Consider the following 17,887-nt stretch of genomic DNA (forward strand, 5'->3'; position numbering starts at 1 on the left):
TTCATGTTGCCTCACAAAAGGGTCAAAATGGCATGGCAGGCCCATGACAGTGAAATGGAGAAATGTTAGTCCTGGAAGGAAATTTATTTCATGGCTTCAGGGGAAGTTTGGTTGTCATGAATAGGCTCTCTCTGTCAGTCTATAAAAATATTGTTTGTAAGGCAGTGATGTATGTCAGACAGACAGTGCATGTGTGCCGGCAGACAGAGCAGCTACTTAAACAAATGCTGAACCAAGTACAGTAGCTTAACTCAAGTACTTTGGATGCTTTTAGGGTAAGGATTCCTCTTGATAGAAATATCAACATAATCATCAAAGGAATTTATTTCATTTTTGTAAGTCAACTGTATTTGTAAATTTTTTAGCTTCGTCATTGTGACTGCACCACTCACCTCCATTCTAAGATTTTTTTTATATAATAATAATAAATTGTTATAATCAATTGTTTCATTTATTCACTTTTAAATCATTCAGGAACATATATGTGGACCCAACTCAGTACAATTCACATAAAGTTATCCTAAATTTGGGGACAGTTCAGACTGCTGCTCTTTTGGAGTCTTCCCTGCTTCCTCCACCCCCACGGATGTGACAGCCATGGGCACAGTTCCATTAACTAACAGTGTTGGGGAGACTGGGCAGTAGCGCTGGCTCATCACACACATGGACAGAGGTGCCTTCCACGGGGATTCACAAAGAGAAAGGAGTGTCATAAGAAAGGGACATTAAAGACCAAAAACTGTGGGAGCCTCCAGTATCGCTTTCAGATTTGTTTTCCAGTGTTTGGAATGAAATCAGATTCATTTATGGCAGAGTTCCGGTGGAAGTCTTCAACCCCAAATATTTTTATATTCAGATAGCCTCCAGTAATGCATTTGTCAAAAAAAAAAAAGTTTTTAAAGGAGGTTTGAAAGCCTGATAGAAATGAAATCATGTGATCAAAAGAGAAATAACGTGTGATCAAAATATTAGTGGATGTGATAAATTGGGAAAGTTTTATGCTTCTGAATTTTTACAATATCCATTTGGGGGGGAAGCAGGTGTTAAGATAGAGATTATTAATAGGATTTACAACTGACTCTCAAATGTCACATACAAAGCACTTCTAAATTATCCTAAACTTAGTAAGAGAGGTGTTGTTTGTCTTAAGGCCCTTCAGGGGGCAGAACAAAAGGGACCGAATCATTTCAGGTTTAGACAAATAACTACCGTCAGCTTTCAAAGAGAACTGTCCTACAGAACACAGGGAAAGTGGGGGGGGGGGGGGGGTTGCCCACCCCATCTGCCATTCTGTCTAGTTTACACTCAAATATTCTATATTATCACAGGACAAATTTATAACATTTTGGCTTGGTGGTCATTAAAAATAAAACTTAAAATTTATAATGCCAATAGTACAAAATGTCTGATTCACAATCCCTTACAGAAAGTCAGTTTTTAAATGAAAGGAGAATGAATTTTTTTAAATCTAGATTTAAGTAAAGTTTACATTCTTTTAGCTAGAAACCTCTGTTTTTAACTCATTATGCTAGTACATTTAGGTAGTGCATTATTTTAACCATCATGTGTTAACTTTTTTCATTCTAACATAAGTCTGAGGGTACAAGACAAAGAATTTCCTTTTAGAAAAAAGACCTGCTCCCCTCATCTCGGTACTGTTTAGAGGGAGGAAGCAGTGCAGGCCTTGCAGCATTTGGATAACTTGAAGGTAAATCACGTTGTTTAAAAGTGTGATTTGTGTTTTCATTACTGTGCTTCAACATAGCATTTCAAAGCAAAGTCTTTTACTCTGCTTGCCTTTCCCACCCATCCCCCATGGCGTTCTCCCTGCTCGTCTGCTGTTGGACCAGACTTGGGCTGGCCCCAGATTCTATGTCAGAGGCCATGACCCAGGTGTCAGAGCAGTCCTCACTGCTGGCCTCTTCTCTGAATAATTATATGGGGGGTATTGTGTTGGAGGGACAGGCTTGGGGGCAGTGCAGTCACCCTGGCTAGCCCTAACCGAGGAGCTCTTCTGTCAGACTGCAGGGGAACAATAGGCCTAAAAAGGCTCACACAAAACATTGTAGCACAAAAGATTATATTAAAACTGGACATTTGGCTAGACACTCAGTTGCATCCTTCAGAATTTTACCTTTCTCGCTTCCTCTGAGCATTTCCTACTTCAGCATTTTCAGATGTTGACCTTATATCAGCCAAGTTTTCAGTCTGTTACTTACCTTTGCTTATATATTCTAATTTGCTTGACTATTTTTAATGTTTTAAAACTATCTTAATTGTGACACTATATTGCTCATAGAAGCAAAGCTTTTCTGTAGCAGCATTTTAAGTAAATAATTTGAAGTAGTGCATAGTGCTTTTTAAAGTAATGCTTTGTAGTTTCTGAAAACATTTTATTAAGCCACTCCAACATGTTCCATGTATGTAAATAGAACAAAAAAAAAGGGGCAGGGATTGTCCTAAAATAGATGTGATTGTTTTATCTTCCTTTGGTCCTGGGAGGTGGTTTTTCCCACTAGCTGAGAAGTTTCCGTGGAAGGACAGAGAATAGAACCTGTGATATCTTTATCAGGTTTGAGTTTTAGAAATGATCTCAAAGATGGACTGACTCCTGTGGGGCAAAGTTTACTAATGGTCCTGACCTCAGGTTTTCTCTGAATTTTTCCTTGCCTTGACTGTCCACTGCGGCCTGGCCCTTTTCAAGGCCTCTGGAGCTCACCCACAAGCAGCAGCTGGAAAAGACAAAGGCATGGTTTTCAAGACTCCAGTACTATCTCTTAGTGTTTGTTGGTCCACAGCTAGCTAGACACTTTGTAAAAAATTCTTTTCTATTGTGAGTTTTCCAGGAAACCAAACCTCTAGATATGTTAGTATTACAACAGAGAATTCATCAAATTTGAATTGATGTCCATCAGTCTTGCTGTCTGAGTTCATTTCTAACTAGGGAACACGTGGTCATCATCGTGTTAGGGGGGAGGCATGGAGCAGGGTGTGGGAACTTCCTGTTAAGTGAGCCTGTTTTACCTTTTATAACTTGGAAGTGTAGTGCTTGCTTCAGCAGCACAGACACTAAAACTTGAAGTGTAAGGGTAGAACAACGATCAAAATCCAAAAGGATTGGAATTCTTGAATGTTTTCAACTTAAAGTAAAATTAATTTATTCCTTAATGTTTATGTCTGATTCCTCTGACTTTGCTCTGCTGTGTATTTGATTGCCTTCAGTGTACATTAATATCACCCACTCATTCAGGACCTACAACGTAGCCTCTTTCAGACATAACCTAAAACCTGGTAGTGAGCCAAAAAAGGATTTAAGCCAATCAGTAGGAGAGGATGCCATTCTTCAGAAGATAGCCTCTTAATTTATACATGTTCTTACATGTTTTACTATTTGACTTTTCAAACATTAGTGATTATATGGTCCTGGCTTTTTAAAACAGTCCCAGAAGCGTAAACTTGGAGCTGAAGGACAAGAAAAATAAGTTAAAAAAAAAAAAAATACTCTGCGTTGTGGAAGATACAATAATTGATGCCCATAAAAATGGTTTCGAAGTCTCAAAAAAGTTTCAGTTACTTCCAGCATTCTAAAGAATCAGAGAAGTTAAAAAATACTTGAGGACATTTTACAGGGTGGGGAAGAAGTAGGTTTATAGGTGTTCATATGGAAAATAATACAATAATAAATAATAACACAGGAATTAATAAATAATACAAGAATAAATTGTATTTTATGTACAACTGTAAACCTACTTTTGCTCTACCCTATATATAGAAAAATTATTACTTTTAAAGGAAGGGTAGTTTATTTATGTAGAAGTGTCCTTATCTATAAATAAAAATAATAATTCTTGCCTGACCAGGCGGTGGCACAGTGGATACAGCATAGACCTGGGACACTGAGAACCCAAATTTGAAACTCCGGGGTCACTGGCTTGAGTGCAGGCTCACCAGCTTGAGCATGGGATCATAGACATGATTCCAAGGTCACTGGCTTGAGCAAGGAGTTGCTGGCTCGGTTTGAGGCTCCCCACCTCCCCCAGGTCAAGGCATTTATGAGAAGCGATCAAGGAACAGTTATAGTGATACAACTACAAGCTGATGCTTTTCATCTCCCTTTCTGTCTCTCTTGAAATTTTATTTTAAATACTTATTTTATAGGGTTGTACTAAGAATTATTTAAGTTAAGTCATATAAAGTACTTACTAGCTTTGTTTTTGTTTTTTTGTATTTTTCTGAAGTGAGAAGCAGGGAAGCAGAGAAACAGACTCCCGCATGCACCCAACTGGGATCCACTTGGAATGTCCGCTAGGGGGCGATGCTCTGCCCATCTGGGGCATTGCTCTGTTGCAATGCGAGCCACTCTAGCACCTGAGGCAGAGGCCATGGAGCCATCCTCAGTGTCCGGGCCAACTTTGCTCCAATGGAGCCTTGGCTGTGGGAGGGGAGGAGAGAGATAGAGAGAAAGGAAAGGGAGAAGGATGTAGAAGCAAACAGGCACTTCTCCTGTGTGTCCTGGCCGGGGAACTGAACCTGGAATTTCCACATGCTGGGCCACTGCTCTACCACTGAGCCCACCAGCCAGGGCCAACTAGCTGTTGACATATAAAAGATAATGCATTCCCCCCAACTACTTTATTAACAAAGCAATTCATATTTATTGTAGAACACATAGAAATACAGGAATCAAAATAAAAATTCTACTAGATAGCAATAGATACCACTGTTAACATTTAGATACATATCGGAAGATGATGCGTTTTCATTCCCCTTCATAGCTTTTTCTCCAGTGACCCAGAACCTCCTGCTCCTCCGTGTTTTCTGCTACCCCCACCCCTGTTTACTCTGTTAAAGAACCTGTGTACCAGATCTTATTCTTACTCTTGGTGACTTCTCTGCCATATTGGACATTGTCAACCAATCTCCTTCTCATGGCTTCTGTGACATTTTTTACCTTCCTGGTTCTCCTCAGGACTCTTTTAGACCACTTCCCTTCTCACCCCCAGGTTTCTAGTCCCTAATGTCTCCTCTCTCCGTTGGCGCCCATCCTCTATGGAGATGACTGCTATGTGTGGTTCTGCATCCTAACTGCTACCTCTGTGCAATACTTCTGATCACCCATTGGCCATTGAAGTTTCCTCCAGTACCTTTGATTCATCATGTCTTTGGCTCTCCCAAGCATATCCTCTTCTGGGTCTGTGGGTTTACTCAGGCTGGTAACTTGGGAGCTTTCTTACTCCTCCTTCTCATCAATCCCTTTCCTCAGCAATTTCATTTAGTCTTCTGTGTGTATGTAATAAAATCCACAATTCCATCCTGGCTCACAAAGCTCTCTGAGACCTGCCCCAGCCTACCTTTCTCTGTGGCTCTCACTCATGTACTTTTACTGAACTGTTCCCTCTTACTCATCCAGGATCCACGTGTTCCTGACCCCAAGCCTTTGCTCACACTCTTCCCTTGGCTTTGAGCCCTTCTTTTCCATGCTTACCAGAAGGTCAGATTCTGCTCAGATGCTCTTCTTTGAAGCCCTGCCCACTTTCCAAACTAGTAGTAACTGTTCCCTTGTTTTGATTCCCCTGACAATCAAATTAATACCGCCCATCTTTCATGATATTTATTTGTACCTTTGTCTTCACTCCCTTAATACACTGTTGCCTGAACAAATTTGAGAACAACAGATACATTTCAACTTCCTAATCTTAAATGAAGAAACTGAGTTCCAGGAGACTGCCCAATTTGCAGCCACACAACTACTAAATCCAAATCCCCTAATTCTCAAACCAGCCCCCTTCTCTTCATTGATTTTTTTTTATTTATTCATTTTAGAGAGGAGAGAGAGGGAGAGAGAGAGAGACAGAGAGAGAGAGAAGAGAGAGAGACAGGGGGGAGGAGCTGGAAGCATCAACTCAACTCCCATATGTGCCTTGACCAAGCAAGCCCAGGGTTTTGAACTGGCGACCTCAGCATTTCCAGGTCGACACTTTATCCACTGCGCCACCACAGGTCAGGCCTCATTGATTTATTTAGCATTAAAAAGTATCTACTAAGCCCTGGCCGGTTGGCTCAGTGGTAGAGCGTCGGCCTGGCGTGCAAGGGGTCCCGGGTTCGATTCCTGGCCAGGGCACCCAGGAGAAGCGCCCATCTGCTTCTCCACCCCTCCCCCTCTCCTTCCTCTCTGTCTCTCTCTTCCCCTCCTGCAGCAAGGCTCCATTGGAGCAAAGATAGCCCGGGTGCTGGGGATGGCTCCTTGGCCTCTGCCCCTGGCGCTAGAGTGGCTCTGGTCGGGACAGAGCAACGTCCAGGAGGGGCAGAGCATCGCCCCCTGGTGGGCAGAGCGTCGCCCCCTGGTGGGCGTGCCGGGTAGATCCCGGTCGGGTGCATGCGGGAGTCTGTCTGACTGTCTCTCCCCGTTTCCAGCTTTGGAAAAATACAAAAAAAAAAAAAAAAGTATCTACTAGTTGCCAGACATTTTTCTAAGTACTTTACAAATATAAACTTATTTTAATTTCCATTTTATAGATGAGGAAACTCGATTCAAACCCAAGTAGTCTGGTTCCAGTGTCCCCGCTTTAAGCACTGCACCAGCCTATCCTGTGTGAGAAGGGGCAGGGGTTGGGAGTCATGGGATGCTAATAGTAATTCTTTTCTGTCATTACTATTGATATTGATATCAGTATATTATTTTTATCAGTCTAATTATTGATGTTATTTTACTATATATGGGCTCTCTTTTAATCAATTTATGTGGATTAATTTATTTCCTCTTCCCAGTGGCCTCAAAAGGTAGAGGCTGTTATCATCATCATGCTTATTTTATAAGTGATGTTAACCCAATGTACAGAGAGAAGAAATAACTTCACCAAGTTACACAGTAATGACCAAGCTAAAACTGGAATCCAGGAAGTCTGGGTCTAACGTCTCAGCCCGTAACCACTGTGCTAGATTATCTCTCTGCTACTCAGTAGTGCTGACTCATTAGGAAGTCAGAATTCTTACCTGTTTGTCTCAGCATCCTCCTCTATGGAGGACAGATGACAAAAACAATAGCTAGCTCACAGGGTAATTAAAAGTTCATTTGACAAACAGCGATACAAGGAGACCCTTCTCCCTTTTCAGTGCTTTGCATTTCATGAAGTCTTTTATTTAGTGGAACTTGAGTAATAGCCATATTCCGTGCCTACCTGTTTTGAATTGCTCATTCATCATTTTCAGCTAAATGAGTGGGGTCATCACTTCCCTTAGAGGCACACAGATGCCATCTAGTGATAGAGAAAAGAAGCACAAGTTATTCAATAAAACACTAGAAGGTGTGGGGGTTTTGTCATTTTTAAGAATGTGTTGCAATAAGAAATAGAGATGTTAATACAGAAGTTTTTAGTGGGTACTTAATATGTTAAAAATGTAGCTAATGCACTATTATTGTTAAATCATGTGCTTTTATAATGATAATTAGGTTCTTGATCAGAACGTCTTTAAATTTTTTTGGCATTACAGGGAGTCTCATTTTATTGACCTTTGGGGTTTTTTGTTCTGAGTTGTAGTTACTGAGGGTAATAAAAACCTAATGGTTAAAACTGTTAACAGAATGAACTACTTTGTTCTGTCCATCTGCTTGCTGTTTCTAATACTAGTCCTCAAACTTTTCCATATTTCATATTTATGAAACAGTCGACTGTTTCATAAATGAAGAAATCTATTATTTTCCAAAGCATTTATCATCAGCTGATTTCTTTGTTAGCAGATGAGAGATTATTAGATTAATATGGAAGATGTGGGTGAAGGTAGATTTGACACTGAGAGGATTATATACCATGTGACATGGTTGTCAAAACAGCAAGTATTCTTAGCAGTCCATACACACAAACCACAACACATTGTCATTCATGCATGTCAGACACATGCTTGAGACTTTTGGCTGCTCCCCACATTGGGGACTTAATGAGAACAGAGAGTAGTTAGAATCAGCTGCAGTATTTGCTTATTGTTAATTTGCTGACACTCTGGATTCTAGACCTTACTTGTATGAACTAACTTTTTCTATATTCATTTGACTTCACAAAGATGATTCCCAAATTTAAGTGCACTATATTTTGGTAGTACTTTTTATGTTCTCCCAGGAAACTTTACTCATATAATAACAAGAATAATACTGTGTGCGTACTAATTATGGGAACTATAAAAAGTAATTAATAGGCATGATTTCATTTAAAACTCTGAAAATCCCTCTAAGGGTTATATCTCTGTTTCCAGTAGCAAATAAATCAAGTTAAGAAAACTTAAGAAACTTGTTCAAGGTTATATAATTCGTAAATAATTCAGAGTATTCATTTACCAGTCTGTCTCCTTTGGTAGATTGAAATGAAAAGCAAAAGTTATGCCTGTCTAATCCTTGAGTCTTTTATACAGTGCCTGATTTTTAGGAGGCAATTGATAATTGTTCATTTGATACTTTTCTTGACCAGCCAGACTTCTGGTTCTGATTCCTCCTTAGATGAGACAAACTCGACTTGAAGGAAGAGGTAGTGGTGACAGTGAATCAGAAAGGAGAGGAGAGAGGCAAATCCTGGAGCCAGTGGAGAAATGGTCAAGGGTACAGCTGTAGAAATATTTTAAGAGGAGATCTTCACTTCTTGGCCGAAGGTTGACTTCTTAATAGAGAAAGATATGTTCATTTGCCTGGGACCATGATTTTGTTAACTTAAGCTGACACTACATAGTTATGAATGAAAATGTTTAGAGTCAGATTTATATTACATTAATTTGAACTTTCTTTTCTGACCTTTCATGTTTATATGTTGCTAAATCTATAAGCAACTTTAACGACAGATCCAAATACTACCTATGTGAGCCATCAGCCCTGGAACCACGAAGAGTTAACCCTATTGAGGAGTGATTTTTACACCCCTTGTGTTGAGTTTTGAAGAAACTGGGACTAACTTTCTACTTTCTCTTTCTTCTCCTCCCCTCTCCTGGTTTTGAGAAGGCCTTTATTATTCTTTGTGGCTGCTCTTCCTGACTCTGCTGTTTTCCCCCTAAACCACATAGCCCAAGTCTGCTGAGTCTCTGTAACCAAGCACCACATATGTGGTGATGCTTAACTCAAGAAGAGCTTTAGCAGACCGTGGGAACTGGTTCCCTGTGGCACTTCAGTGTGGATCCTGGATGTCCGCTTTGTCCTTTATCTATTAATTAGAGGGTCTTTGCAGAACTGCAGAATTTTAGGCTTTGTGCTGCTTAAGCTGAGGCACATTATTTGTGCATTTAACTGTATTTAATATATTGGCCCTAAACTAATTTTTTTTATTCTGAATCAATAATTTTGTTAATTGTGGAGCTGTTCTCTGTTTTCTTTCTTAGTTAATGACTCTTACTGCCTGATCAAGCCCATCTTAACATTATTTGATGGCTTTGGGTCCCTGAGTCCCCTCTTAAATTTACAAAGTCTACCTGAAATCAAGTTTCTAACAAATTGATGAACAAGAATAAGGCAGTTTGCTCCAGGGTCTCTGGATTACCACATGAAAATAAAATAGTTACTAGATTTGGAGATTGGAGTCCTGTGTTTTGAAACCTGGAGGAGCACACGGTGAAGACATGTGGCCCACTGCTCAGCCGGGCCCCCCATCCTGGCACTTGTTATTTTTTAGAACAAGATTCTTTGTAGAGCATCCAAGGTCACAGGTGAACAAATGGAAATGGACTCTCCCACTCATTTACAATATTTTTCCCACATAGTATGTCCTATTTATTTTTTCTACTAAAATCATTTCCAAAGTGCTCCTGGTTCTTGTCTTAGCTTTTTCGTGTGGATAGAGAGGAATCTAGTGCACCTCTATGTGCCTGATTTGCCTGCTCGTTGGTTTACCTTTTCCTGACCTCGTGTCAACTAGCAGGGGAAGCGGCCCAGCCCTGGCGAGGGTCGTGCTGGCCACGCGGACGAGTTCCAGATGGGCCCCAGAGAGCGTGCTCCCCCTCGGTGGGCTTGTCGGAGCCTGTACTGAGTGGGGAATAGCTGGGTGCTGAGGGTCTTCAGGGAGCATCTGTCCTCTCAGAACATACAAGCTGCTTCTGTCTGATCAACAACAAAAGGTTAATTCTTGGTTTAAAATTTAGTGTAGCCTGACCAGGCAGTGGCGCAGCGGATAGAGCGGCGGACTGGGATGTGGAAGGACCCAGGTTTGAGACCCCAAGGTCACCAGCTTGAGCGCGGGCTCATCTGGTTTGAGCAAAAAGCTCACCAGCTTGGACCCAAGGTCTCTGGCTCCAGCAAGGAGTTACTCAGTCTGCTGAAGGCCCCCGGTCAAGGCACATATGAGAAAGTAATCAATGAACAACTAAGGTGTCACAATGAAAAACTGATGATTGATGCTTCTCATCTCTCTCCATTCCTGTCTGTCTATCCCTCTCTCTGACCCTGTTAAAAAAAAAAAAAAAGAAAAAAAAGATTTAGTGTAAATAGTTCGTTTTATAAATAGGAAGGAGAGAAAAGTTGAAGAAGCAATCTTAGGGTTAAAAAAAAATTCTGGAGAAGTATTCATGGAGATTTGATTGCTGTTTTCACAGTAGAAAAAGGATTAGTCTTTCCACCTATCCTCATAATCCCACTCAGAACCAGTTTTCTGTGAGAGGTGGCTATCTCTGGGTCCAGCTCCCTGAGACTGAACTACCTGGGGCAAATGCTGTCTCATCCTCCCTTTGTTGTATCTGCTACACTTCTGACATGATACATCACACTGAGGAAGCTTTCCAAAAGAGACCCTTCTAACTGAGCCCAGACAGAGTGAAGAACTGTTTTTTGGAGATGGCACTGTGAATTTATAAAGAACTAGATTCTGAAGAGCCTACTGAATTCCATCTGTACCTATGCAGATTGATTCAGTTGACTATGAGTTCAGCAACATGATAGGAGAAAAGAAAGAAAAAAGCAGATTCAAATTAAGTAGCCTTTGATCTGAACTGAAACCTTTTGAATCTTAGAGTTTCAGTGCTGAATGTTGGAAATCACTTGAAATCCAAATATGTTTGTATGTTCTTTTATAAAATATTTGCAGATACTTCTATTTTGAAATTCATTATAAGGAGACAAACTTGCTGTGACAAGGCACATGTATTGTGTAAGTCTAAAGGCCCTGTACTGTTATATCCACAGTTGCTTGGTTCAGCTTTGTATGACATTAGACATGCTACTTAATCCCTTCTTAGCACAATTTTTATTTTATTATATGATTTTATTTTATTTTATTTTTAGTGAGAGGTGGGGAGGCAGAGACAGACTCCCACATGCTCCCAGACCGAGATCCACCCTCAAGCCCACTAGGGGGCAATGTTCTGCCCATCTGGTGCCTTTACTCCACAACAGAGCCTTTTTTGCCTGAGGCCAATTCACTCCAACTAGGCCATGGCTATGGGACGGGAGAGAGAAAAGGGGAAAGGGAGGGGTGGAGAAACATATAGTCGCTTCTCCTTTGTACCCTGACTGGAAATCGAACCCAGGACATCCACATACTGGGCTGTTGGTACTACCACTGAGCCAACTGGCCAGGGCCTTAGCACAATTTTTTTATAAATGGGGATAAAATATCTTACAGAGTTTTGTGATATTCAAGATAATGTATCTATAAAACATTTTCTATAGGATGGATAGTCAAAAGTTATTCATCCTCCCTGGCCAGGTATACAGTGGATAGAGCATTGTCCCGGCATGCCAAGGTCACAGGTTTATTCCTTGGTCAGGGCACATGTGAGAAGCAACCAGTGAATGCACAACTAAGTGAAACAACAGGTTGATACTTCTGTTTCTCTCTCTCTCCTCCCTCCCCTTCCCGTTGCCCCCTTTTTCAAATCAATGGAAAACAAATACATATTTTAAGTTACTAGTCTTCCTACTTTTTTATCTAGAAAGTATGGAAATTTTCTAAGCTGTATAAATTTTTCTTGTGTTTTTAATTTTATCAAAACAAATATAAAATTTTTACATTTTAGGAAATCCTTTAAATCGGCTTTAGTAAATATTAGAATATATTAATCAGTTTCTAAAATATTTACACAAACTCTTAAATTACTTTGGAGAGTTTAATAAACTTCACATTTGATTTTTGGATTTTTAAATGTTTGAATTCACCCTAGAATTATCTTTATTGTTTTATTGTAAGTCTATATCTATTAAAGATGATTGTGTTTCTACTTCCCAGTAATATACCAAAAGGCAATGAAATCTGTATCTTGAAAAGATCTCTGTACCCCCATGTTCACTGCAGTATTTTTCACAATAGACAAGATATGGGAACAATCTAAATGTCTATTGATAAGTAATAAATAGGTTTTTAAAAATGTTGCAAAAATACACGTGTGTGTACACACACAAAAATATTGTTGAACCTTAAAAAGAATGAAATCTTATCTTTTGCATAACTTCAATGAATCTAGAGAACATTACACTAAGTAAAATAATCAAAACACAGAAAGACAATTGCTATCTGATCTCACTTATTAGATATATGACCTAATAGAATTGAACTTAGAGAAACACTGGGATGGTGGGTACCAGGGGTTGGAAGGTGGGAGAAATGGGATGAGATGGTCAAAAGGTACAAAGTTTCAGCTATGCAAATATAAGTTCTGGAGATCTAACGTACGGCAGAGACTATAATTATAAATATTGTATACTTGAATTTGCTAAGTGTAGGTCTTAAGTGTTTTCATCACACATACACAGAAAATGGTAATTGTATGAGATGATAGATCTGTTAATTAGCTTAATTGTGATTATTTTACAATGTAGTGTATATCAAACATCAGGTTGTACAGCTTATAAATATACTACTTTTATTTGCCAACTATACCTCAATAAAGCTGGGGGTGGGGAATACATTGTTTATGTATACACTTTTGCCCTAAACAAGCACTCGGTAGTTATAAGTAGTTACACTTAAATTTATTGGTATCATTAACCTTACTGTATGTTTTCTAAAGTATATTATTTAAAATTTGTAATTATTTATTTTCTTAAAGGCCAAGATATTTTTTGTTTTGTTTTAATATGCATGGAATGGACTGTAGTTTTCAGATTGTGATAGTTAGTGATTGCCAGTAGAGGGAGCTCCAACTCATCTTTCTTAGTGACTTTTGCTCTCAATTTGAAAAACGAAGGTTTTATGGAAAGGGCATAGTTAGAAACAAATAACACATGGTTCTAAAGATTTTCAAATATATTAAAGGATGACAGTTGTAATTCTCCTTAACTTTATTGGGGAAACCATCTAACTTTGACTTTCATACTCTTAATAAACTACCCTCACATAACTAAACAAAAACTTCTACATAGTGTAACTTGTAGGCAATTCATCACACAGCCCAAGTTGTTTAAATTTGAAAATCTCTCTGGTTAGTTGAGGAGGAGGAAGAGTAGTGTTAGTAATATTATTGTTTGAAGTGAGGTTTAAGCAAAGTAAAAAATAACAATTGCCGTACTAAGGGGAATTGCTGAGTCATTGTGTAAGATGGTAGAGAGGGAATTTTATTTTACTTAGACCTGGTATTCATTCACATTTTAAAACTAAAATCTAGCCCTAGCCTGATAGCTCAGTTGGTTTGAGCATAATCCCAAAGCATAGAGGTTGCCGGTTTGATCCCTGGTCAGGGCACATACAGGGACAGATTGATGTTCCTGTCTCAATCCCTCTCTTTCCCTAAAATCAACAAGTAAAAACAAACAAACAAACAAAAAAACAACCCCATTTATTAAACAAATAAATAAAACCAAAATCTAGAAAGAGTCTAAAACCCTCGTTTGTATCTAGGTGGCTGGACCTAATTGTTACCTGTTGGTTTCTTTATAGACCCTAGAAGAAAATACCACGTGAGGCTGCTGGCTTATAATAACATAGAAGATGGCTATCAGGCAGATCAGACAGTCAGCACCCCAGGATGCGTGTGTAAGTAGAAGTCATGGCAGCTTCTTTCACTCTGTATGGTTCACAGTCCTTCTTCTCCTCTTTCAATTTAAGTCTCTCTACTACTTGGAAGCCGTAGTGGTTTGATTACCTTATAGTCTTCATGGTGCCTAAGACAGTATCTTGGAGTACGTGCTCAGTAAATATTTAAGAGAGATGTATTTAATCCTAAGAACCTAGCTTACTTTTGTATGCAAAAGGCCATAAGAAATTTAACTGGGAAAACAAAAACCCTGAATACCTACATATACTGAGTTTTCATTCATCTGCTCTACCCTGGAGGCTAATTATTTTCTTTCAGTTGCTGTTTAGTTTTATTGCCACTAAGAACCTTTTGATTTTATTGCTACTAATGTGGGTGTCAGTCTAGTTTTAAGTCCACTGCTGGCTTTCTGAATGCCTTTGGCTGGTAGCTTGACTTCTCTATGCTATTGTTTTACAATCTAAGTATTAATACTATTTGATTCCTTACCTAACTCATGGAGAGGTCGCTTAGTATTGAATAATATATCTCTAGACTGCTACAAACCTCTCGAGGAGGAAAGAGCTTACAATCAAGTTATCGGGTGGGGTGTTATGATTTTTACCATTTACCACTTTCTACAATAAAGATTGTGCCGTGTGGTAAATTAACAGTGTCTTTTCCGATAGCTGTTCGTGATCGCATGGTCCCTCCTCCCCCACCACCCCACCATCTCTATGCGAAGGCGAACACCTCATCCTCCATCTTCCTGCACTGGAGGAGGCCTGCATTCACCACTGCACAAATAATTAACTACACCATACGCTGTAACCCTGTGGGCCTGCAGAATGCTTCTTTGGTCCTATACCTTCAAACGTATGTAGCTTCTATTAATGGTTGTTTTCTTTGCTCCCCTCCCCATTCATACTTCTTACCATCTCGGGCCAGTTTGAGCTTCAGCTGTAAGCATTTGTCTCAGGCCTTATCTCAGAAAAATGTCTGGGGATTTTACGTCTTGACCATATTCAATTCTGAAACTGCATTTTTTTTTACATTTAATTTCCATAAATATATTTTTTCCTAGCCTCATGCAACAAGATTAGACAAGAAGCTATTGTTACTTTCATGTGGCTAAAGAATAGCATGTATAAAGAAAGAAAAGAAAAGATCATTGTCATGCTGGCATCAAAAAATAAAGCTAGTTATTCTGTTGACTAGATTATAGGTAAAAAGGTGCCTATCACTAGATTTAAAAGTATGATTTGACTTTCAGCATTTCAGAGGAAATCTCTTTGTATTAGGATACTTGTAGGAAAATTGTACAGCAATTTATAGGAATATTTTATAGGATCATACCCGATATAATCTAGTCAAATTAGATTGCTCTTTAATGTAAAAATAAATTTTAGTATTCTCTTCCTAGCTATATTGATTGGAAGTACTGATAATTGTTGAGGAACAATGTGAGAACAGTATTAACAACTTCATTGCTCATTATCGTAGATCAGAAACTCACATGTTGGTTCAAGGTCTAGAACCAAACACCAAATATGAATTTGCTGTTCGATTGCACGTGGATCAACTTTCCAGTCCCTGGAGCCCCGTCGTCTACCATTCTACACTTCCAGAAGGTAAAAAAAAGGCAGATCCCTAAGGGGTTTTATCTAAATGTGTAAAAAATATATAATTATATATACATGTCACTTTGAAGAGGATACTACGCAGGTCACCACCTACCAATTGATGTGTATGTGTTTGTTTTGTTTTTAAACGTTTGAGATTTCTTGTCCTTTATTAAGTAAGTTTAATATATTTTCCCCCTTTCAGTGTATGTGTTACACAGGCAAATGGTCTTAAATAAGGTATGTTGTTCAAGGCTGCACCGGAATCATTTTAAATGTAAATAAGCGAATAATGTATGTGTTAGTAGTTCGATGTGGTAGTTCGATGTCTGTGTGGTAGTTCGATGCTGTGCACAGCGCACAGATAGGATACCTGATTGAGCACCAGTTCTGTATAGCTTACTGTGGCTCTAGCTAAGGTATGTCCTCAGAACTTGCGTTTCCTTTTCTTAAGAGTGAGGGCGAAGGACTAGAAGAATACCTGTGAGGACCTCTATTTTAATTATGCCGAGAGAAAGCAAAGGTCATATATTTCAGTTAGCAAGGGACTTTTTGCTGTGGTTTCAACAATATTTCCTATCCAGCCCTTCACACTTTTAGCTCATATTAAAAATGGGATCAATTAAAGTCACAAGACTTCACTACTTTTTGCAGATATAAATTATTAGTGTAAAGCCTGCCCTTTTAAACTCACTCTGATCTACAACCTTTTGGAGAATAACTGAATGCTTCTGGTCTCAAAAGTGGTTTTCTTCGATGGCTTCCTAGAGCAGCTTGAATATATATTCTGCACATTTTAGTAAGAAATGTAGCTTAGTTTCAGTACTTAGTAGGGTAAGACAGTATCTATAGTAACGAGCAGGTGCTACTGGTGGGATTGTAAACGTGTCTAGTGATGAGTTTGACAAAGCTTTATCAAGAGCCCCCCAAAATGTTTACAACCTCTGATTTAGTCACTCTTCATCTAGGAATAGACCATCTTCTTTATATTTTTAAAGTCTTTTGAATATTATAAAAATGAAATTAGCTTTCAGAAAAAGAAAAGCAGTATCTTACTATTCTCACTAGTAATTGGCAAAATGGATTTTCGAATACTTTTATAGTGTTTCTGGTGTTTCAAAGTCTTCCTGTCATTCTGTCAGCCAGGTATTTGGGTGGCTATGGCCCTTTTCTCCTAGTAAATGCATATTTTCCGCATGTGTGCACAGCACCAGCAGGCCCACCGGTTGGAGTGAAAGTGACGCTGATAGAGGACGACACTGCTCTGGTTTCTTGGAAACCACCCGATGGCCCAGAGACGGTGGTGACACGCTACACGATCTTATACGCGTCGAGGAAGGCCTGGGTGGCAGGAGAGTGGCAGGTCCTGCACCGAGAAGGTAACGCGGGCACAGATTGCCAAAGAGAAGGAAAAGGAAGATCATCAGTGATAATGAACCAAGGGGAGAGAGGGATCTAGAGGCTATTTTGAGTTAATATTTCTCAAGTATCAAATTGTTAAGGATTTTGGTTTTATTCAAAGCCCTTGACATAGTTGAAGCGGGAGCATATGGCGGGCCTTTCCGAGAGATCACTCTTGACTGTTGCGAGTGGAAGAGGTTTGGTTGAGGGGGAGTGGATGCAAGAGTCATGCAGAGAGGCTGGGAAGTAGTTGTAATGGTCCAGGAAAGGAACGGTAAAGCTGGATTAGGGTGGTGAGGCTTGAGAAGGAAGGGAGAGGGTGGCTGAGAGACATTAAGGGTGTGAAAGCAGCAGGCCTAGAGAGTTTAAGGAAGGAGGGAAGATTGTTACAGGCAATTTCTAGATTTCTGGTGGGAGTGTGTCTTCCACTGGGGCAGCAAATGCAAAAGGAGCTGGTTTCAGGGAGAAGACCTTTGTACAACTACTGAAATGGACTACTTGCAAAGACATTGACCCGTATGAATATTGGAGTGCACTTAAGTACGGGGGAAAGCTGATTAGGACTTATGAGCACTGAATTTAATTTTTCAACACCAATTTTTTTTAAGCCAAGTGAAACTGAATTCTAAAACTCTTAACATTCTTACTGCATGTTTTTATCATTATATAAAATTTTTGGTCTTTCATTTGAATAAATCCTACATGCCAGTTTTTAGATAGGCCATCCCATAAATAGTAAAACTTCATTATTTTGGCACTTTCTTAATTCATACATGCATGCTGGGAAAAAGAACAGTTTGACAAGCAACTAAAGGCTTACGGATTTCAGGAAGAAAATTTGTTAGTCATCTACATATTCTAAACACTTTATAGTACTAGGCACGTTCACAGACATTTTACCTTTTAAAGGGAACATTTACCCAATTAAGAGAATAAACTTTAAAGACACTGTG

The 17,887-nt window shown here is 39.3% G+C and overlaps 1 protein-coding gene and 1 pseudogene across 1 annotated transcript in view; one reads left to right on the forward strand and one right to left on the reverse strand.

Annotated features, from left to right (window-relative positions):
- LOC136375901 (RNA transcription, translation and transport factor protein-like) overlaps positions 1-10,037 on the reverse strand; it is a 39,848-nt pseudogene extending 29,811 nt beyond the window's left edge.
- PRTG (protogenin) overlaps positions 1-17,887 on the forward strand; it is a 171,943-nt gene that overhangs the window by 140,215 nt on the left and 13,841 nt on the right. The window contains exons 12-15 of the mRNA XM_066387996.1: positions 13,836-13,931; positions 14,601-14,787; positions 15,415-15,542; positions 16,742-16,912. Coding sequence (XP_066244093.1) covers positions 13,836-13,931; positions 14,601-14,787; positions 15,415-15,542; positions 16,742-16,912 — 582 coding nt within the window. The remainder of the gene's footprint in view (positions 1-13,835; positions 13,932-14,600; positions 14,788-15,414; positions 15,543-16,741; positions 16,913-17,887) is intronic.

This window comes from Saccopteryx leptura, chromosome 6, assembly GCF_036850995.1.
Source record: "Saccopteryx leptura isolate mSacLep1 chromosome 6, mSacLep1_pri_phased_curated, whole genome shotgun sequence".
Lineage (NCBI taxonomy): Eukaryota > Metazoa > Chordata > Mammalia > Chiroptera > Emballonuridae > Saccopteryx > Saccopteryx leptura.